General features: G+C 40.0%; 1 protein-coding gene across 7 annotated transcripts in view; it reads right to left on the bottom strand.

The window, feature by feature from the left end:
• Positions 1-24,150, bottom strand: part of robo2 (roundabout, axon guidance receptor, homolog 2 (Drosophila)) — a 342,170-nt gene that overhangs the window by 40,225 nt on the left and 277,795 nt on the right. For all 7 annotated transcript variants that reach the window (XM_084718008.1, XM_084718004.1, XM_084718001.1 and 4 more), the window contains exons 7-15: positions 19,872-19,996; positions 15,916-16,087; positions 12,296-12,501; positions 10,578-10,659; positions 10,305-10,470; positions 9,526-9,692; positions 8,085-8,206; positions 5,300-5,531; positions 92-216 (exon numbers count right to left, since the gene is read on the bottom strand). In XM_084718008.1, coding sequence (XP_084574134.1) covers positions 92-216; positions 5,300-5,531; positions 8,085-8,206; positions 9,526-9,692; positions 10,305-10,470; positions 10,578-10,659; positions 12,296-12,501; positions 15,916-16,087; positions 19,872-19,996 — 1,397 coding nt within the window. The remainder of the gene's footprint in view (positions 1-91; positions 217-5,299; positions 5,532-8,084; positions 8,207-9,525; positions 9,693-10,304; positions 10,471-10,577; positions 10,660-12,295; positions 12,502-15,915; positions 16,088-19,871; positions 19,997-24,150) is intronic.

Raw genomic sequence — 24,150 nt, forward strand, 5'->3', positions numbered from 1 at the left:
GCAGAAAAGGGAGAGAAAATAGAGAGGCAGTTGATTCCATTTGGCTTTGTATATGTTAAATGAGAATCCACGCTGACTCCCTGGGACAAACCTTGTACTCTTGGATGATGCCGTTCTGGTGGTCTGGCGGAGGGGGGTCCCAGGAGATGCTGATGGAAGTGCTGTTCTGGTTTCCCACAGTCAGGACTGTTACCTGCTGAGGAGGGGCACTCGGAGCTGAAAGAGGAGAAACAAAATAACAAGGTCAACAATCAAATACAATTTTTCTGCAGTTAGAGATGGGCAGTATTTCAAACAAAATTTCCTGAAAAAACAGATTTTTATTACTTTTGAGTATTTTGCTGGGCAGAAAAAAATGTGATTTGTAACCAAATATTTTAAGAGCTTGTAACTCTGTGTTAAAATACATAAATATATTAAACATTAAACATTTTTATCCACAGGTTTAAAAACTAAAGAAATCTACACAATTAACCTAATCACAGTCTCTGGCTAAATGTAAGTAAATCACATAACATATCCTGTCAGGTCCAGAAATGCATTTATTGTGAACTATTTTATTTGTATCTTGAGACCAGTAGCTTAATGAAAAAAAAGCTGCTTTGGTGTTTGGTGCAAATTTGCCCTAAAATAAAGTTATGTTATGAAAATATGATCAGATATTCCATATAAGTCCAAGTTACTTAATGGCACTAGAACATAACAAAAGAGCAATTTGAAAACGTGTGCTCAAGAACTGAACTGACAAACATACTTAAAACTAGCTGAAAAACACCCAGCATGAACTTTGGTTCAGAAGAGCTGCATGATTTTATCCTAATTTAAGTTAGAACAGGACTAAATTGGAAGTTAGGCAGAGTAAAGCCTTGTATTGTATTGTCTTTTCAAATTACAATGACTTCTATTTTAATTAAATACATTTTCCATACCGATCTTTTGCGATTTATTTAACTACATTTGATAAGCAACTATTTGTAATTTGTAACAAGATACTTTCTGATGTATTTGTGCCCATGCCTGTCTGCAGTTCAGGTGGCAGAAGAATATTTAATCCTTAGAAAGAAGAATACTGGAATGAACAGCAGTATTGTACATCTGAATGTGTTTGAACAAGAGCTCATAAATATGTACACGCAAGTGCACATACACAAAAAAGACACACACAAACACACACACACGGTTTTCCAAGGAATGTTATTCTGCAGGGATGGCACAGGTGGCTGAAGGCTGTCAAGATGTCTCATTAGAGGGGGATTTACATGAAGACCAGGGCAGGTCTGACATGGCTATATAGCCTATCTTTAACGTTTCACTATGATTTAATATCTAATATATCCTCTGCTCCAGCCCGGTGGATTTGTGCAGAGAATACTGGTATTGATTTGTGGAATGACAGCCTGGCACAGTCAGGAAAGAAGTGCTGTAAAGCTGTAAGACTCTGGCACTGACCGAGCCAGGGTGGCATGTGGGTCGACAAGCTTATAGGATGAAGCACAGACGAGAAGGAAATATGAAAAAAATACATTTCAGGGGAAGGAAACAAGGTCTCAGTAAACATATTGACTGATTCCATCGATCAGCCAGATGAAACTAAAGCCAGTACGTACGGATCAGAGGGGAGCTTCAGAGCGAGGAGGCACATCTAAATGAATCGGCCCTGTCCACAGGCAGACAGAGAGCGGACAGAAACAAGACAAGTCAAGCTTTCATAAACCTCACTCTGTTGTTATTCTGATGGCGACAATCTTCTGACCCCACAAGGGGTAACGGAGAAAAAATAAATAACAGTTGGCCCAACTGGAAATAACGTTTTAAAAATAATGTTTTCTCATTTCCGCAGTGGCTGGCAGGAGAGCGGCACCACAGCAGAATACTGACAGGTCAATTACTCCTGGGCTGCCTCTCCCTCACCTCGCCTCCATCCAAAATGGCACGTGTCACCCTGTAAATCTGTGCTCATCCCTCAGCGCGATTGGCCACACCGGCCCCCAGAGAGCCAGGAGGCCCTGGCATGGTGGAAGATGAATGGGTCCAATGATGAACCCAACACCTTGGCCAGATTAGAAACAATCTACCGAGGGTGCATCTGATCAACCATCACGCTCACGGCTCTCCGACGCTGCATTACATCCAGGTGACAAAGTGCCGGATTGGCGCGCGGCAGCCATCAGAGACAATGTCGTTCAAAGTTAATGTTATGAATGATTTAGCAGCTTATTATCATGCATATTTGCACTAAACAATACACATTTTTCATTAGAGGCCTCGGAGGCTCTGCTAATAGAGCCATTAGTGGATTGATGTATGGCAGGCAGGAATGTGACCCCCCGTCTCTCACGCACACACAGACCTGTGCAGCATGATGAAGGAATACAAATATATTATACACATACAAAAAGAAGCCAATAGCTAATGTAAAGCTGTGGGTGCTGAGGGGGTAAACCAGTGGAGCCTACCCACATATTAAGGATGTAACAATATATCTAATTATCATGATATCACAATAAAAAAATGTCTTAATATCATACTGAGGTGGGACAAAATCTACTGTAGGGCTGAACAATATGCTAAAAAACAAAACAAAACAAAAAACGTGATTATTTTGAAGACATGAGTCACAATTTTAATGGAATTTCTTTTTCACTGAAAAATATATAAAAATGATGATGATGTGATTTCTGCTGACATTTTTACCAGGGCATCTCTTTAGCACCACAATGCTCTGTTTATAATGGTATGTTGAGACTTATTTTACCTTTTACCAAAAAATTGTTGCACCTGCAATTTGGATATTGCACTGACCATACTGTATTTTCAACAATATTTTGATATGACAGTGTTTTTTTTTTATTTTAATTTAAAAAAGGACTGTTTCTGATTGCTGCAGTGTTTTGTTTTGCAATTGTACATAAAATAATTCAAGCACTTATTGCCAAAGAAAATTTATTGCACATTTTTACTTTCTTGTTTTGGTTGTTAATAGAGAGTTTGATCTGATATGATATGATATATTTGGATTTTAATGTTGATTTAATCTAATTTATTGCATATTTATCCAGATTCAGGATCTAGTATTTTATAAACTGTGAGATCTTTTTTCCATATTTTCTTCGCCAATAATTTTGTACCATTAGGACCCACCTTGTAATATGATTGTTGAAATGTATATTTTTTCTTTCTATTATAAAAGCCCCAAATCTAATTTGTAATGTCTAATTTTAATCATTGTGTGGGTGTCCTGATTCCTGATGATGTTGTTTTGTTGATGTTTGCTCTTTAGATGATTTGTAAGTTGCTTAAGTTTATTTTCTCTTTCTTTTGCTTTCTTGGATGCTGTACTGAGGGATATTAATTTAGCCCTGATAAGTGATTTTAAGGTGTCCCATAGTATATTTGGATTCACTTCCCTATTGTCATTAGGGTTGAGGAAGGTCTGAATTTTAGATTCTATTTTATTTTTTGTTGTATGTCCGTTTTATTGTCAAGCAAACTTGTATTGACTGATCTACTGTGATTACTTTTATTTTATTTCATGAAAGGAAAGCAGAAGCACTTCATGAACTAAAAATATGTACACATCAGATTTATTTTTTAATAAATCCATCCATCAGTGTGGATAAGTCCACTACAAATCAACATTTATACAAACATTATTTTTTCCTCTCATCCTAAATAAGCACTATTTTGCATAAAAAATGGGCCTCCTTAGTGACTTCTTGGAAAATCATTCAGTGGGAATCAGATGGCAATGGTGGATGAAGATCATTTATCAGCCGTGACATGACTGTCCAGATGGAGCGAGAGGGAGAATGTGTGAAAAAGGAGGAGGGAGGCTACAAAGATGGACACAGCATTGGAGCGCTGAGCATACTGTAACCCTGCGTCCGTCTGGACCTGCTCTGGGGATTCTCTAATTGTGTTAGCTAATGGACAACCTAAGTTTTAATCACCCTCTGAGCAGGACTTCTCTATCCATCTAGCTGCCCTTCTCAGTAGTCCCAAAGTCTCTGAGGAGCCTAGAGCCGTGTGTTTGACGGTGTATCAGCTATGACCAGACGCAGCATCGGGGTTGTGACAGAAATAGAAAGTGGTCAAGTTCTCTGTGGGACTGGGATGCAGATAGAGCAAAAGCAGGGACAGTTATCAGCATCGGTAATAGCTGGGACATGCAGGTTCAGGTTGCCTTAGGGGAAGGTTGTGTGTGCTGGCATGTATGTGTTTACTGTGTGTGTGTGTTGGAGACAGCTGTAATGTGATGGCAGTTCCACTACAGCAGTGCGTACGCTGGCTGGCCACAGGAGATACGGCCCCTCTGAGGAAGGGAAAATAAATGGGACTGTCACACAGACAGGATGTGAACTGTCTCCTATACATGCAGGCCTAAATATGTTGTGGCAAGATGGGCTTTGTCTCCAGTATAAAGAGTCTGTATTTGTCTTTTTGTGCTGTTGGACGCACATACTGTGTGTCTTTACTTCAAATCACATCATAATTTCATTTTGTTTATTAGACTCGAAGGTTGAAGCGAGGCTGGTGCAGTGCTACTGGATGCGTTTCTGGTTTGGCTTAGATCAAAACAGTAAATTCATCCAAATACATTCCTGTGTGTGTGTCTCTGCGTGTGATATTGTGCCACACAGCTCTGCAGCCTTGTCACAGCCTGTATGAATCAAGCTTTGGGCGACAGATCATATTCGCAGGAGGAAGTGTGTGCTGTGTCCAATCACAGCTCAGGCCTGTGGCTGCTGGGTGATGGATTAGAAGAAGGTTGGCACTAACACCACCAATCATAAACAAAAAAAAGGCACAGCAGGAAGGTCAGACAGACAGGCACAAACATGCGCACACTAACATATATATTTGCACATGTACCCTCAGTTCTTGGTATCAAAAGGAGGGGCAGCAGAGCCTGTGATATTCTGACAAAAACTAACATGAAAGCAGCCTATGGGGTCATGTGTCACCCATCATCTCACATCTATGTTGATGCATTACAGTTTGTTGAATTGCTCTTGACATAATCCACAAATAGAGATGTTCCAATACCATTTTTTTCTTTTCTGATACCGATTCTGGTACCTGAACTTTGGGTGTCAGTCGATACCTGAGTACCGATCTGATACCAGTATATTTTTAAAAAAAAGAATACCATTCAATCCACTTGGTAAAGAGTCTGATTTTCACAATCACAAAAGAAAGACAACTTAATAAATTCTAGACCGTATTAGGGGCATTTTTTTGATATTGGTGTTTGAACAACTCAGTCTACAAGTAATCAGCACGTCCTTTTTCTTCATACCTTCTTCAGTTGTCCGTGCTGTTCTGGATTCGCTGTCCATGCCTTGAAACTCATTGAAGTAAGGACGGACCTTGATCTCATACACAATGCCCTTTTTAAGCGCAGAGAGGATGACGCTGCGCTCAGAGGGGATCTTCACATCCTGGGTCAGCCAAGGTCCTGGCGAAGGCAGTCCTGAGGTTTGCCTGTACAGAACTCTGTAACCCTGGATGAACTGAGACTGACGATCCACCTGAGAAAATGAATGAAGATGAGATTACTGTTTTGTATTCAACAAAATTATTAACACAAGACTTTTGTTTTTGCTGCCATTGTTCATGACTTGAAGTAAAAAAAACTGTGCACACAAAAGGTTTACTTCTATCAAACTTCGTTCAAATCCATGTTAGTGAGCACCTTGTTTCACAGGATGATTATTGCATAGATGTTCCTTCGACTTGTCACAATGTAGGCCTCTCTAAAATGTGCAGGTTTATTTTGAAAAGACATTTATTAGGCACTGAACTATGGCTTTTTCACAATATCACGGTAAGTGAGTATTGTGTTTATCATTTTGTTGAATATTCTGGTGCAAAACGAACAGGTGAAGACGAGATGCTATCTCGGGCCTACTTCTCGATAATATAAAAGGATGTTTTTCCAGGAAATGCGTTTCTTCCTCACAGGATTGCATTCATGACACTTTAGAGGCTGTTACTCGTTTAATGGGCCTTTCATCACCAGCTATGACACACTTAGCTCAATTAACACCCTGACATTACCTCATACGCGCGGCTCCCAGCCACCAAAGTGTTCCCTCCTCTATTAAAAAGCCTTTCCATAATACCGCCTTAAAGGACATATGCATGTCTCCTATGTATTATAAATACTAACTAGTGACACTGGAAAGCAGGTCGCACGACATCTAAGATGGGCTGCAAGTCTGAGAATGTCATGCAGCAACAAATACACACACCCTGGGGACGCGAGGGGAACACACAGCAGAGATGATAACAGCAGAGAGAGACTGGAAGTGTGATAGCCCCCCCCCAATCCACAAAGGACCCCTCTCTTAAAACTTGGGCCCATTTAGCGAGAAAGAAAAAAAGCTGAATTTATGCAGAGGAGGAGCAGGCGCATAAGTCACTGTAATGGCTTGTTAACAGTAGAAGAAGTGAGTGGGGCTTTCAAGTGGGATATTAAGCAGCTGTTTTTCGCCAGTGTAGCCCGAGTAAATCAGCAAAATGGATGCATGACTTTTATTAATGGAATGATTTGGGAATATGAAAGCTCTGTGAGAGTGGCCCCTCTGTTTACTGAAAGGGGCCCCTGATTGATTAGCTAGCCATGTTTTGCGTTGATTGTACATTACAATCATAAAGCAATGCTTTAACATTAAATGAGCTACCAAGTCTTGGGGTGAAACTTATTACAGGGGTCAATAAACATGTCACCAGGAAAACTGCTAATGTGCTTCATTTGAAAATGGAAACAGGCACTCCATGCCACTAAGTGATGGGTGTGTGCTGTAAATACCTGCACCTGAGTGATCTATAGCAGCATAATCAAAATAAACCAGCACGTATACTGTATGAATACCTCAGATTTGAATAATATAAATAGCCCCCTCTGTCCTCATTACCATACAATTAAATAAAAAGCATTTTTGCCAAGGCTGTAGCTGATTTGACATTTTTCACATTTAATAAAAATGTCTAATTTTAGGACATAATGTGCTGATTCCTGTGGTGAGGCAGTATGTGCAGAAGTATGCTGGAAGAGCAGGTGTGTGTTTGTGTTGTTTGCATGTATGAGTGTAAAATAAGATTAATGCACCGTCTCATGGCAGCAGGAAAACTCATGTTCACAAAGTACAGTTCAACCACAAACATTAATTTCAATCTAATTTTATCTCTGCAGGGTCTGTGTTCTAAGAGGGAAGCAGTTGAAGACATATGGAAGATTGATGAACAACCAGATGTCTCTGACACCTCTTTTGATGTTCAGCGTGGTTAAAAGAAACAATTTCTCAGCTATTTGATGTTCAGTTACTTTTAAGTCACCAATTACAATATTTCAAAGCTGCAGTCTGCAGGAACAACCAGACAAAAATTTCCTGACATAAAACAAATGGTAGCCTCGAGGAGCACCTTTTTGGCTTCAAACGGGGATGTTTCATATCGACTAGCTTGACTTCATGACTCAGTTTTACAAAATCAAAGATGGAAAAAGAATGCAGACAGATAACAAAACCATACACAGATCGAGCATTTTTTTTTTTTACATCTAAGTTCTACCAGTATAAAGACTAGAGCTGAGCAAATGAAAATGATGCACCTGTCCTGTATGCAAAAGAGAAAGTTGCAGTTTAAAACAATGAGTCGACTGACAAACAAATAATTGAGCGTTAAAAAGATTTCAGGAGGCTAAGTGAATGGAAATGAAAAAAAAAATCCATCATTATTACAGTATTACTTTAGTTATCAAAAGGAGATCATACAGGATAAACTAAATCTGTGTGGTTTTGGTTAAAGAAATAAGAAACTAATAAAAGCCATTAGAAAGACCTTTTTTATGCATTAATTTATTCATTTTTAAGCTAAATTGTTTAGTGTTTATGGGATCAAGTAACATAATCATCATCACATAAATATCCAGTAATAGAGCCAAATAAGCAAGTAAACTAATGGGGATTTCTTTTCCTAGCTTTGTCTGAGGGGAGGCCCACAGTCTCAAACTTTGAAAACCCTTTATGTAGAAAATGTATGATGCTAATAATTGTTAGTTGCAGCCCTATTGCACTTACTGTCCACGTGACTTGAATGGTCGTAGGACTCAGGACAACTGGGTTGTGCAACCGAACTATAACCTCGCCGAGTTCCTTCTGCACATGCCTGTGGTCGACACCCTGAGCCGGAGGACTGATATCTATAAGGGATCAAAAAAGAAAAATGAGAAAAAGACAAAACAAATGCTGACCACTCTTCTTCACAGAGTTCACTCGGTTCCTCACAATAAAGCTTTCTTCATCACCATCAGAAGCGGAATGGGAAAAGAGGACTGAATAGACCAATTGGTTTTGACAAAGAAACGTACACTCGGTTATCACGGCTTCATTTGAAAAGGAGCAACTCCATCTGCATTAAAATGACCTCATTGTATTTTGTATTAAGGCACTTGTCTGGTGTGGAGAAAAGAAAGGAGACTTGGGCTGGCAAAGTTCCTTAGATGTGTAAGTTGTCTGCACTTACTGGGCCCTGACTGAACAACCACATCAACGAATGAACCATGAATGCATGTCCCTACACATACTGGATGAGAGATGAATGGACACTATGACACTATTTTCCAGCTCATTTCACATTTTGCGCATGCATGTGTTTCATGTTACAAGCAATAAAAAAAGACTCCAGTGTATGAGATACCGAATGTGGTTGAAGGGAGCCACATTTTGAGTTATTTACTGAAAGGAAGCAAAAAAAAACTCTCAAGAGGAAATTATATTTTAAATAAAGCTGCATTCAGACATCCCAGCACAGTCATGAATCACCGGCTACACTACTAGGGCAAGACAGGCCGAACACAGTTAAAAAGAAGTGAAAAATCAATTTGTCATCAATGCATGCCATTGTCAATAAACACATCTATAAATCACCTCAAGACCTTCACATCAGCACGAGAGAGATATGCTGCAATTCAAATTGACTCCACTCTTGGCTTGCATTTGATAGAGCTTGGCCAAAGGTTGTTTGTTTTTTTTTTTTTTTTTTTTTGCCAGGGACTTATCATATCAATGTAATCTGGAGACTGTGGTCTGTCCGGTACTATAATCAAATCTTCTTTGGGTTTGGAGACAGTCATTTTCTCCTGTTATGATCATTAACATAGCAGGGATAGCACTAACTCAGTTAGGGCTTCCAAAAGAAGACAAGCTTATTTTACATAATTGCTTAAGTGTGGCCTTAATGAGCTGGACTGAGAGGAGAATTTGACCTCTGGAAAGTTCTGCAGTGTTTCAGTACAGCTATTCACTGCAGATTGCTGAGAGGGGCCGATAAGTATCACACTTTGAAGGGGAGCACAGTGACCTTAGCCTATCAGTAGAAACAGAAATTATACTCAGCAAAAAAGGAAACCACATACCAGCAGTGAATGTCTTTATGACAGTTACTGAAATAACTAAACATGTATTGAAAAAACACTAAAACATAATGAATTCCATTCACATTAATGTTATGTTAATGTACCTTGCGTTCTGACAGGATCAGACATGGGGCTCGGATCACTCAGGCCCTGGCTGTTGACAGCTCGGACCATGAACAGGTAGATGGTGTTGGGACGGAGACCTTTGACTGTAAACTGGGTGGTTTTGATGTGATCTGCTACAGTTTGCCAGCTGTTGCTCACTGATTGACTATAATGCAAGAGAAAAATGGTGAATATATGTTATTATTCTGTGTCTGCACATGGTATACTATATTTTTTCCATGTAATCCATAGCATACCAAGGATAATAAAGGTTTTTTGAAGTGGGGTTATATGTGGTACTTATCCATAGTAAGAATATTACCCACAGCAGATGGCAGTCAGCATGCCCTTGTTCCTAGAAGCAGCAGTACCGGCATAGGAAGCTGAGTATTGCTGTGGACAAAATTCTATTTTGGTTTACATTTGGAAATTTTACCACTTTACCTTGCCATCAGACTTCCTTTTCTGATGGGAAACTGCTGCGATATAAGCCAAACATCTCGCTCACCAAACCGACGACACTCCATTGGCAAAATCAGTAATTTTACCTCAGGAGTTGTGAAAAATATTCTAAACATAGCACACACTTAAACTCATTTTTTTAGGTGGCTGAAGTATATTTTGCTTCCCACCCTGTCCACAGCAGTACATCCTGTTGACCACCATCTATTGTAGATAATACAACTGACTATAGTGTAAGTACCTCATACAACCCCACTTCAAAAAATCTGAAGTATCCCTTTTAATAGTGAGTGAAGGTAAACCTGGTTAAACAAACCTGAATGCTTCAATGACATAAGAGGAGATGGGTGATGCTCCAGCCATCCCAGGCTGCCAGGACAAAGACACGCTGTTCTTGGTGACATCAGTGACCTGAGGTTTGGATGGTGGGCCCGGAAGCTCATTCTCATCATGGGTTTTCATGACCATCACACCACCTGATTCTGAACAGACGGAAAGAAAAGTCACTTTCTCTAATAAAAACAATGGCTGACAAGTTTCTTTTTTCTGCTGAACATAAAATGCATGGAATTATTATGTTATTTTGTACCTTTGACTTCTAAGAAAGCACTCCATGATGTTTCACCGCTGGAGCTGGTAGCCACACATGTGTAGATCCCAGAGTCTGAGAGCTGGTATACAGCAGAATACACATGCATATATTTAACAAACACACACACCTAACAGCAAAACCACACAAAGCATAATGACTCCACTAATAACACTTTTAGTGGAAGGACCATTTCATTTTGCACATCCTGAGAGCAGCAACAATGACTTAACACTTGTGATCTTCCTATACTGAAATAGTGGTGGGGCGACTTCATGAGCTAGCCTTGTGCACGCCAAATTGTGTGTCATTTGTGAGTGCCTCAAAGTGCTGACGCTAATTTCCTAATGAATTCCATTTTCTACTCACCACCCTTCCATCACTTTTCCACTCCCCCTCCTTATTTCCCCACTGTCCTGCCGACCACAACAAAGCCAGGCTAATTAATTTAGGGTGGGCTGCTGGAACCCCCTGGACCGATGACAGCTGGCTTGTCTCTCCATCCCTCTTAGGAACTTTGGTTGTTTGTTGGTTTTTTGTCCCCGTGCCTTCCTTCCCTCCATTTATTAAATAACATGTCAGTGGTCGGCAGCTTTGTCACACGTAATAGATATTCCACTGAGGCCTCCAAGTGGGGAAAGGAAGATGTGAGCCTTTTAAATTTAATCTACTCTCCTCGTGTACGTGTGTACACATGTGTGTATATGTCTAAGTGCATACATGTTGCCATCAGCGCAGCTGAGCCCTGTTTGAGCTGCTGTGCCACTAAGTGATACTATAAAACAATTTAAAAAATCAGTGGGACCTATTCATCTCTTTCAGACATTATGGTTCCTTGCTTATCCAAATTCAGCTTAAGTCATGTCCCACTGAATTCAACCATGACCATACAAATGCACACACTTGTATAAAAATCTTGCAGGGATAGTTTGGATTATTTAAAGTGGTGTTGAATGAGGTACTTGGTACTTGGACAGGGTCAGCAAATGCATTTTAGCCAATTTAAAAAAGATCCACTGGAAAAAAATCTGTATTAGTTTAAGAATACACTATATTTAGAAAATTTTGACTGCTTTACCCTGCGTCCTATACTCTTTTCTGATGATGGATCGCTGTTTTGCAGGCTGTTGTATCGCTCACTCCAAAGCCACCAGACTCCACTGGCAAAGACTGTAACTTTACTAGCAGAACACAGGAGATGCTGTTCTACCGTTGCCTCGATCAGAATGTCTTTGTTTCAGAAGGTTAGCTAGGATTCACCAAATTCACATAATAACACAAATAAACTTAAGATCGAGGCACCAGCAGACCAGCAACTCCCATTTTCTGTGAGGTAAAATGACTGATTTTACCAAAGGAGTCTGGTTGCTTTGGAGAGAGCGATATTTGGCTCAAGAGTTGGAAAAAAAGCTGTCCGCTGGCAAGGTAAAGCTGTGAAAATATTCTAAATATAACATACACTTGAAGTGATACTGATTTTTCAGGTGCCCAAAATACCTAATACAACCCCACTTCAAAAAATCCAAACTATCCCTTTAAATTGAGACACATAATCAAGGTGACAAGTTTCAGAAAGAGTGGTTACACTTTGTGACACAATAAGACAGCATTCAATAGACAATCACAGTTAAACTCCATGAGGAAAACTATTGTGATTTATTATTGGCATACATTGATTAGTTGTTCTCAACACCATTAAGACCAGTGACATCCTTTACCTTGATGTTTTTGATCTGCAGGCTGCCTAGCTCCTGCAGGGACATGCGGGGGTCCTTTCCCAGCAGACTGACCCCATCCTTCAGCCAGCTGATGGAGGGGATGGGGTCTCCTGATGCCTGGCACTTCAGCAGTGCCACACTGTCCACCCCTAGTGTCTGATTGGACGGGCCTTGGCGGATGATGGGTGGCGGCCTGTCTGTGAGCACTGCAACACAAAGACAAAAGAAACGTGAAGTACAGATGGACGCTAAGGCTTGTGACTGTAAAATAAACGAAGCGACAGCATTGATCATAAAATGCGCTGGGGGTGGATGTGGGTATCTATCATAAAGTCGACTATTTTCTCTGCAGGTCGTGTAATTGCACCACAGAACAATGACCATATCCTGTATTTCCAGGAAGCAGGGAAAGAACAGCTGAGTAGTGTTTTCTAGTCTCATTGATGTGGCAGAGGGATGCTAAGCAGTTTCCAGTTACTGCCCGGGTAGCCTTATTTTTACACACTACTCTAGACTCTGTGGTAGAATTTAGCGGTGAGACTCTTGCCTATTGACTCAGTGTGGTTCAGATAAATACTTCATTATGTGCAGCGCGGGGCACAATAAAAGGTGAATTTCAAATATACTGAAACCGCCTCATGATACTCACATGAGGCGTAAACAGACTGAGGAACAGCATCTAAATCTTGACGTGAAATAACCAGAAAAGACATCCCTTTTATATTTTCTTCTAATTTCACTTGAGATGAATTTTAATGCCGTGATGAATCCCATTTACACCAGCAAATTCATTTGTTATAATGTCTCACAAAAAGCCTGTGGGTTCCCTCTGTGAAATAGTGGGTATGTCAGAGGTGATCTCAGAAAAGAGTTAGTACTCCAGCACACAGGCAGTTTATATATTTAGAGTTGAATAATGTGGAGTCCCCCTGGCATCACAGAACCCACATTAATTAGAAGGTATGGATTAATGATGTCAGACCTGCAGGGGCTAATTACCCAGTCTACCTCAGTAACCTTTCAACACATTATCACACCCTCGTTTCCACCCCTATTCTCTCTCTAGCAGCCACGTCTTACAAAACGAACTGATTCCAAGAAATATACTTTTACGCCTGCTTTGGGTCGCCTAAGACAGAGAGAGAAAAAATACAGATAAAAACAATATATTATCTACCACAAGCCAAATGTTGTAAATCAGTTTCAGTAATTATATGTGACTTATTGTCTTAGTCCTCTGGAATGTTTATATTGGGGCAAATGTGATCATATGAATCAAAAGTGATAATGTAAATCACAAACTAAGCCAAAAGAGGATTCAAAGCACCTGCTACTGGCCAGGGAGTCACTGTGCTGTAGTTTATCTTATCTTATAAACACACCAGTGAAGGTTTCTGTCTGCCTCTGCCTCTTCACCTAAAGATTTACACTCATCTTATATGCTATAATAGAGCATTTTGCTTTGCACACTAAGTAGTCTGAATTGATTCATATTTGTTAAGGGGATAGTTCAGATTATTTGAAGCGGGGTTATACGAGGTACTTCTTGATAGTCAGTGTATTGCCAACAGTAGATAGCGGTCAGCATGCTCCCAGTTTGGGGAAACGGAGGAAGCCTCAGTGTAGGAAGCTAAGCGATGTACTGAATAGGGTGAACAGTAAAATGTAGTGCATTTGAGCCATCTAAAAAAAATCTGCATCGCTAGATATCACTCTCTCTTGCCTAACCAGACTCCATTGAAAAAATCTGTAATTTTAACTCACAGAACATGGACATTTCTGGTCTACCACTGCAATGACTGGTTAGTTTGTTTGTGTTATTGTGTGATGCTGGTGCTTTAAAACAGTTAGTTCAGTTCTGCTGTATACCAGTTCGGATTCACCGAAATCACAGCCACACAAACAAACAAACTGATTGAGGCAGCAGTAGCCCAGCAGTTCCTGTGCTGTGTGATGTAAAATTACTGTTTTAGCCAAAGGAGTCTGGCTGAGTGAGAGAGAATGATATTTGCCTCATGTAACAGCAGTTTTCTTTCAGAAAAGGCTGTCTTTTGGCAAGGTAAAGTGGTAAAATAATCAAAATATACCATAGACTTAAGCTTAAATTGATATTTTTAGCTGGGCCCTTTATACAAACACATTTTACTCCTGACCCTGTCCACAGCAGTTCATTGTTTAGCTTCCATGCTGGTACATCTCCATATTTCTCCAAACCGGGGGTGTGTCAACTCCCCTATACTGTAAGTAAAATACTAGCTATGGACAAGTACCTCACATGACCCCACTGCAAAAAAAATGAAATGTCCCTTTAACTGGAGTTTTAAGTGAAGTTGATGACTCCAGTGCTTTCCTTTTCAAGAAGAGACAGTAAGTTATGATCAAAGCAAGAGCACAAGCACAAGACATTGTTTGGTCCAGGGATGTGATGCGCCTGATGTATGTGTTGATGGCATGTAGGAGTGACAGAGGGAGGAGGCAAGGCTCGACTGAGGCCTTGAGTCTCTGGATCAGGAATTTCTCATTACAGATCTCCTTGAACTCCGCAGACTGTTGTTGGGGCTTGGGGCAGTAAATCACACTGAGACTGAGGCAGGTGTGGCCATGACCTCACCCTGGCCCTCCTGTACTATTTCTTCCTCTCCCTCCTTTTCTTTTAGACCTGCCCTACAACACCCATGAAAACATGCCTTTTGTTGCACATTTAGGCAGAAAAAAACAGATTTAAATCATCATACAGTAAATTCATTTAAAACAATACTGAATTGTCTACTTTATTAGTATTTGGTTGTAAAATGTGATTATATATGATTCCGCACAATTGAAGGACATACCAATTTCGAACCATTCTTGCTTCTTTCAAAATGTTGAGGAGTGTTGAAAAGTGTCCTGTCGTGCATTTAATCTTTCTGCTAGCAGGTACTTCAGCAGACATATGGATGGCCGTCTATCTTGCCATCACAGCAGCTGAGCAGATTAGATGCTCCCACACCTCGCAAGACCACATAATTCATTCCACAGAAAACCATTGTCACTCAAGTCACTCAATCATGCCCTCCCTTCTTCCTCTGTGTCTCTTTCTCCCTCGCACACATGCTTGCACTGCACCCACTCACCCAAACGCTGATCATTAAACTTGAAGGAACTCAAGGGCAACGCTTTATTTCCTTTCCAAAAGGAAAAGTAGAAAATTCTAATTAAATTTTGTGAGGGGAAAAAAAAGAAACAAAGAGCTTACTGCGAAAACACACAGCAACTGAAGGTCATGGGCATACTGGCATTTCTCAAACTGAAGCAGAATGTATTCCTGAACATTAAATACCAACAAAATTATCATATGTGCTCATGTACCTATACCTTCAAGGGTGTTAAAGGCCAATTCCCATATAAACTCAGCACACCGAGAAAGAACTTAGGAGTAAAACCATAACACACTGAAGTCAGATGTCACTTAAATTGGTAGAAATAATTTGTTTGTGGGAGATAAATGCATATGGGAAAGAATCAAACATGCCTAGTGAAAGTACATCTGTGCACATATGCACTCCACCACATTTGCAGTGGTTCTAAGGCATGTGCTTGTGTGCTGGCATGGAAGAAGCTAGGCGTCAGTTTCCCCTCACCATCTGTGACCTCCAGTTGAGCCTTGGCGAGGATACTGCCTGCAACGGTCAGCGCCTGGCAGATATAGTAACCAGCATCTGCCCGCTGCACAGATGAGATGGTGAGGTCTCCGCTGGGTGACACCGAGAAGCGACTGTTGGGCTGCTGGGGTTGGTTGGGGAAGAGCAAATTCTGCAGGAAGGGGAACAAACAGCCAATTAGCAAGAACATGGAACTGGTACAATCTGGAAAAGTTACAAAACAGTCACACACAGCACTACCACCAAACTCTCACACACAGAGAGACAGATCACAGCTACAGTATGAACATTTTCATCTATCACTTGGTTAACCAAGCTGACAAACTGCCCAGCATGTATACAGCTTGAGGACTTGGTTTCATACTTATTCTTGAGCCAAGCCAGAGACTCCACTGTGTTATGAAGGCGACTTTTGCTCTTGTTGGCTTCATGACTACTTTCCTTTCTGCTTCAGTTCCACAGCAGTTTTGAGCTGCTCTTTAACCCACAGAGATCACCCCATCTGAGTTGAACTTGCTCTGAATATAATACAACCCCATTTCCAAAAAAAGCTGAAAGCAACAATTTAGAAAAACTTTTCAACCTGCATTTAATTTAATACAGTACAAAGACAATATATTTAATGTTCAATCTGATGAACTTTGTTGTTTTTCTTTTTCATAAATATGCACTCTCTTCTGATGCCTGCCACTCTCCAAAAAAGTGGGGACAGGGGCAAGTTTGCTGCAGCGGTGAATCATCTTTTCTTTAAAAAATGAAAAAAAAAAGAGAAAAGAAATGAAATGTCATCTGGATGGTAGCATATGTTGCTCCAAAACTTGTATCTACCTTACAGCAATCAACCCATGATTGCCTGGCCACTAACATACCCCCATACCATCACAAATGTTGGCTTTTGAATTTAGTGCTGGTAACAATCTGGATCTTTCTCTTCCTCTTTAGCCCAGAGATTTGAAGAGAATTGGGGATGTTTTGTTTTGAGTGTTCATAAACTGTTTGTCCACACAGTTATCCACAAAGTGATGAACCTCACTCCATCCTTGCTTTTGAACGACTGAGCCTCTTGAGGATGCCCATTTAATACCAAACCATGATACTGTCACCTGTTACCAGGTAACCTTTTGAATGTTTCAAACAGGCGGTTTTGAGCATTCCACAATTCTCACAGTCTTTTGTTGCTCTGTCCCATTTTTTTTTTGAAACATGCAGCAGGTATCACGTTCAGATTGTATTAAAAAAAAATCTGTTTGAACATTAAATATCCTTTCTTTGTACAGTATTAAACTGAATACAAGTAGAAAATGATTTACAAATCACTGCATTCCATTTTTATTTCTGTTTCACACAACATCCCGACTTGTTTGGAACTGGGGTTGTAGAATAGAAACGGGAATAATCAATCGCACATATTCCAGAGTAATTACACAGGATCAGAGACTGATCATGCTGACAAAACACCATCTCTGCTATTCATCCACTCTATCCCGGCTCTTTTTGTATCCTTTTTTTCTTATGATCCCCAAAGGTAACCAGTAAATACATTAGCTGGATTTAATTACACCCAATCACTTAAAATGCAACAAATTATGTTGTTTTTTTAAATTGGGCTCTACGGATGTGTGGCACACGAGAGATGTACACTCCATTATCCTCAAGTGTGAGAAAAGAGGCCTTTCTGTCATTTAATTACTGAATTAGCTTTGATTAGTTCTCTCAACAAATACCTTCATACCTTTTGTGTGTCAGCGTGGGTGAGGTAGAGAAAGCATCGATAAACACAAGAGCGGAGACGAGTGCGGAGATGGCAAGGACGTGCAACTGCTTGCACAAAAGTGTTTGCAGTGCATTCATTTCTAAAGGCTCATCTTTAATGACAATGTGAGACAGAAAGCTGCTCAAAGTTCACAAATTACTCAGTGTTACTGAGTCATGGTGTTAGGTCACACACTGGTGAGGGGTAAAGTGGGTGAAACGTTTGTGTGAACATGTACAGTAAGCATGTGTCTCACTCTTTTTTAACAGAACTTTGCTGTAATTGTTGGCCTGCAGGCTACGTGTGTATCTGTGTGTGTTTGAACCTCAGCCAGAGCTGAATCATATCTCTGGCTCATCTACAAGCCCCAACAGGCTCCTAATTGGCACTGTTGTTGAGCGTTGTGAGGACACCCAGGTATTTGAATGGGTTATCTGCTTGAGTGAGGGATAGGATCGTTCTTATCAGTGCAGGGTCACGGGAAACCGATTAGCACTTTGCCAGGCACACTGTCGTTTGGCGGCTCCCGAGAACAAAGGTGTATCTGTGACTGTAATAAAGATGCTGATGACAGATAGTGTAGTTTCAAGTGCTGTGGGTATATGTGTGTGTATCTGGGGGGCAGGAGGATCATAAGTACTCTGCTATTGTGCATACAGCCAAAGGAACCCATACAAAGTGTTTTTAACACTCAAAGCACAGTAGACAAAAAAAGCTGACAACTGAGAGAGCAGTATATTTTCACATGCAAGAAATAATGTTAAAAAGATGCAAATGTTTTGGCAACACTTCCTATGAGGTTCATGTCTATGCATTATAATGTGCTATAAACATACCTATAATGTGTTATATTGTACTCATAGCAATGTATAATTATAGTTACAAGTACTAAATAAATAACCATTCATAACAAGCTTTATAACAATGATCATGACACATTATAAAGCATTTTACAGTGAATTATAATGTCATATGTCATAATACTTCACAATTGCTGCTTACTATCCCTTTTAAGAATCATAGTTGTAATACATGTTAACCATTTTATAACAACGTTTATTACACAGATCTTTTAAAAAATAGATTCTGATGGCCAAGTATGGCCTTCTAAGGTCTGTTATTTCTGAATAACAAATTGCTGCTATGATCAAAAGACTATTGCTCTAGACGCAGTTCTGGTCATACACTCTAATTGTTATGAAATAATTGTCTGCACTACCCTGTCAGGGTTTATTTTACAGTAATGACCTACTCACTGTACATGATCTCTTTCATAATTAATCTTACAATGCATTATATGTGATTATAAGGCATTATGAAATGGTAATAATATATTACAACTATGTTTTTTGAAGCAAAATGTGTTTTGAATATCAATTTCTGTTATGAACCTAAAATGAACTACTATGTGTCTTCTAACATAGATTTATTCTTTTCACTTAACTTAAAAGAACCAATGACCACTTAAAATGATTTATATCCACCTTGTAATGTATTATATCCTACCTGCTCCTTAGGAATTGCATTACTTTACTTGCAGAACCAAATGCAATGACCAATTCGAGTAACTTATAATCACATTATAGTGTATTATAACAGTGCATTGTAAAATGGTTTTAATGTATTACAACAATGACAATTATAATACAGTATAATCCTTCCAAAAAAACACATCAGTGAATGACCAGTAATTAATATGTATTATGATACTTGACTGAAGTCCATATAAAATGCTTTATAATGTTTTATGATTACTGTTACAAAGCTTTATGAATATGTATGAGTGCTTGTTAATATAATTACACATTGCTAAAAGCACAGTGTAACGTAAGTATGTTTATCATAAAGGGATAATGCACAATGACCCGGTCATTATTACAAAATAAACCCTGAAAGGGTGATGCAGGACTTGAATCAAGCTGAAGGAGTTCATTTTACAATAATGATCCGCTCACTGTGCATTTATGACACGGCTTTTTTGAAAACAAAAACAATGATTTGACACAAAACATTAATTAAGAATTTATTTTATTGATTTAAAACTTATTTTATTGCTCCTCCAGAGTCTATAATCAAAACTGCATCCATAGCATCAGTTGGCTATTCAGAAATAATCATGGAAATCAAACAGTGTTACCAATGTCTTCTCTGCACTGGGTTGTGTGAGATATTTTGCTCTTACCTGACTTCCCTCCTTTTGCCAGAAGACAGCGGGCTGAGGGTTTCCTTTGGTTTCACACGGAAAGGTGGCAGTGCGGCCTTGAGCCACAATCTGGTCCCTTGGGCGGATGACAAACTGGGGTGCAGCTGAAGTCAAAGGGCAAAAACACCAGTGTCAGTAGAGCGGTGGTACACAGTGAGGCCAAACATCAGAGCTGGAGATTATCAGGGCTTTGGGGATTTCAAGCAAAAACAGGCAATATACCACACGATCAAATCAAAATGGGAGGGCCGTACAGAGCTTCCATGCAGCGTTATATCCGTCTTTCACCTCCTAATGGGTCTGAACAGAGGGAGAACACCAATGACTATCATTGCCATGGTAACCAGGTTGGCCATTCATCCAGGTGAGGCTGAGGCTGAATGAATGACAGTCACATTGGCATTCATGTGGGGAAGCGCCTTGGTCACAATGGCATTTAAATCTGAGACAACACAAAGGCACACCCATGCCCTGAAAACATCCAAAACTATGAAGAGGTATAGACACTTAAGGGTTAATGTCTGACTTTCCATATGTGAGATTTAGTCGCATCAATGCATCTCATATAAAAGTCGTGATCGGAAGTGGCTCAGTACTTCTGATCAAAGTTGTATCATAAGGAAGCGAGAGGTAGAAAAGGCTATTTCTCTGTTTACTGCACTTCAAGCTAACACCTCTCCATCAAAGAGAGGAGAGGCTTGAAAAGCTATCAAACTTTGAAATCGTAGTGTGAAGCTTTCGCAGTCAATATTCACAACTCTATCAGGAGCCAGACCAGTTGTCACACACTCGCGGTCGGGATAGAGTGAGACATTTCTGACTGACAACTTGACAGATGCAGTTCGATAATAAAGAGAGAGGGGCTCCGAGATTAGATACAAGTTGTTTCGGTGTGCGGCGTCGCCTCTCTTCACTACATGACCATTTCCATGATGGCAGGTTAGGGAGGCAGGATTTCACACCAGCTTTCCTTCACATCTCTACATGCTCAAGCAACTTCAGGGTGGTGAATCTAGTGCATAGCTGAGATGATAAAGGAATATAGTGTGCTTCCTTGCAGACAATGATCTTTATTAAGTTACACCAACAGATATTTAAGTTTTTGCCCTAAATAATATAAAACTACGTCCTGCATATGAATGACAATCCAGCAGAAAAGTCAAGACATTTTCAACCTTCATAGTAAAACTGCAGAATATTACCACAGCTGCAAAACTAGATCTCTGAAAATGTCAGAGCTTTAACCTGACAAGACCTCTACTTCTTTATTTTACGACTCTCACTGGGGGATCTTAGACCCTTGTTGACCAGTGCCATGTTTGCCAAGATAAGATATGTTCCCTTAGAGGAGGAAACATGTTTCCTGCCGAGATAATGAAAGTCAACAAATTAAAGACTCCCTGCTATAATCTCAAGTAAGTGCAGACAATGGGTAGTGTTGGCCATTCTCCTTAGGAAAACAAAATGGAAAAACTGAGAATTCTCTACAGATCATTATAAATTTCTATAACAAAAAATATCTGAATTGTTTCAATTCAACATCTTGCACCCTTTGTGTTTCTTTTGATTTCTTTCTAAGTCCTTTCACCGACAAGCCAGCTGGTTCCAGTAAGGCCAAACTCTTCCCATTTGGCTGGTTTCTCCATGTAATCCCTTTTTGGGGGGTGTGTATTTGTCAAAGATACACACAGTTGGGAATGGTACAGATGGCTTCAGATTTACTGCCTTCCCGTTTGGCCTTCTGCAGCTTGGATATCTTGTGGCTCTCACAATGCTGGGCCTGATACAGAGCTCCTAAATCATGCTCTGGCAAGGACTCAGTTCCCTCCCTCCACTTCCTCTGCTCTGCTCTGCTCCATCCCACATACTGCATTACTAACTACTCACTAAAAATATGGTTTAACACCTTACACAGACTGGTCCCCATCTCTGCAGCGGCCGACCTTGTCCTTTCTCACACTCTGTTCCTCAGTGTTTCCTTCTTTGCTGTTCTCATGGGCTGGTCCACAAAAACTCACTTTTATTAGAGAACTGTTTCCCCAACTCATTTCTATATTTATGATAGTAAGTATTGTTAAAAAGAATTAAGTTATGTGAATGCCTTTGGGGTTTATAACTAACCCTCACTAAGTCCTGACCCTTCTTGGTTTTGTGCTCAATGCCTTGAGTAGCCTTGAATCTCCTTAGGCTAGCTATGGAAACCAAATAGTTTGCTGGCATCTTGCTAACATTAGCTAACCTAAAATGCCACTATATGTCACTGTTAGAGGGAAAGGAGAGAAAAAAGTTGACCGAGGTACCGAGTTCTCTCAGTTGTTATTGCAGCACAGAGCAAAAAGTGATGGCACTGAGGAAGGGTCAGTTGTTTTTGGGTTTTTGTTTTGTTTTGTTTTGTTTTTCACTTGTATCGATGATTGCTTGCAGCAAGACATCAAAAATCAAACTAAATAAAAGAAAGAAATTTGTTTGTGAATCATCTTTATGGTAGCCAACAACTTGGTATCAGTGGAGGCTCTTTAGTAACTGAGAACCCCCAATTAAATAAAAATGTTGGACAAATTACAACTCAAAAACACTATTTTAATTTGAGCAATGTGTCTATCATCCTGTTATACCTGTGGCACTACTTTTTAAAAAGTAAAAGGGAAAAGGAATGAAACACTTCTGGGGAATGTGAGGGGTGGGGGGGGTGGGGGGGGGGTGGTCCGAAAAGGGGAGAGGGAGGCCCACAGAGAAAAATAGATCAAAACCTCAGACAAATCAAGAGGAAGTCAGTGTGTGACAGTTTCACAGCTTGGCTCTGGGCTAACTCACACTGGCCCTGTTTGATTCAGAGACCCTTAATGACATGTGAGAGGCTGCTTCCTGTCCCCTCCTAAGGAAACACATGATCAGGTGTCCATATTTAATTCATGACAAGTCACATCTGCCTGGTTTGGAGAGGGCTCAGCATAAAACAGCAGTCGGGGTGAAGAGAACAAATGGACAGAGAGGCAGACATGCATTCAGTAGACCCAGGCAGGCACACAAACTAAGAAGCCTCCTTTAAAATCCCACATTCAATCATATTTTATTCACAAGTCGACGGCAATTACTGTCTCTTCCCACAGGCAGAGTGAATGTGTAATTTCCTCCATCTTCTTGAAAGCTGACAGTTTGACAATCGCAGAACAGCCACTGCTGTTTTGGCAACCAAGTCCTGCCATTGAGGCAGTGTCTGGGTTTTTCTGCCAGTCAAGCCCATCACAGCACACACACTTCTGCCGTTATTTTTCCTCTGCCTTCTTTGTCCCGGTGCATGCTTCTTGTTCCTGCATTCCTCCTGTTTCTGCTCTTAAAAGGCCACCTTTGTCTCAGGATGCCAATTTTCACTCACTCCCTATAACAATTCAGCATCTTAAGTGTATCATATTTGGCTATGCCCTGACCTTTTCCCAATCTACGGGGAAATAAAACGAGATTCCCGGCTCTGTGTCGTGGGGCTCAGAAGGAAAGAAGCTCGTCCAAAGCAAACAGATCTCGGCTTTGTGTTCCAGAAATCCACAGATGGCCTCAAGACTTGCAAGTTAAACATGTCCTGGACCATATGAGATGACAATGTCTGAGACTATCAGACTGCCAGCCTATTCACTCATCGTAAAGGACAGCGTCTACCAATCTATAGAGCCTTCAGTGAAGAGCTACACTGGGAACAGAAACATTGTTTTTATACTGGGATGCACCAACAAGCAATCATGGTCCAACTTTAAATTGTTACACAAAACTTTTAAACTGTATAAAAATGATTCAATTTAGACGTCGCCTTAAAACTTGATTTATTTGAATTTAATTCTGTTGCACCAAAACTTTAAACTCCAATTTAAAATGTGTTCCAGGATTTGCTTTAAATTTCCACTTGAGGAAGGTTTAATTTTTAAAATGGCTGCCTTTTTAAGATGTTGCACTTTAAAATGTGTGCCATCTTTTTTTCACTTTAACTGTGCTGTCTGTTTTTTTTTTTTTTTTATTATTATTTATTATTTGATTACACTGCTCTTTTAATTTGGGCAACAACTTTTTTCTCAAAGGAGGAGAAATTGCTTCTGCTTTTCTGTTGAGCCATCAAGAGCAGGCTAAGGAGGCTAACTCACTTTTTATTGTCTTGTTAACTTCTTATGTAGTGAGCAAACAATGTAACATTTTTAGCTAACTAGCAAATGATGTAACATCTTGTTAATGTTTTAGCTAGTTAGCAAATAGTATAAAGTTTTGTTAAGAA

This window comes from Lutjanus erythropterus, chromosome 4 (genome assembly GCF_056507025.1).
Source record: "Lutjanus erythropterus isolate fLutEry1 chromosome 4, fLutEry1.hap2, whole genome shotgun sequence".
In the NCBI taxonomy this organism is placed as follows: domain Eukaryota; kingdom Metazoa; phylum Chordata; class Actinopteri; order Lutjaniformes; family Lutjanidae; genus Lutjanus; species Lutjanus erythropterus.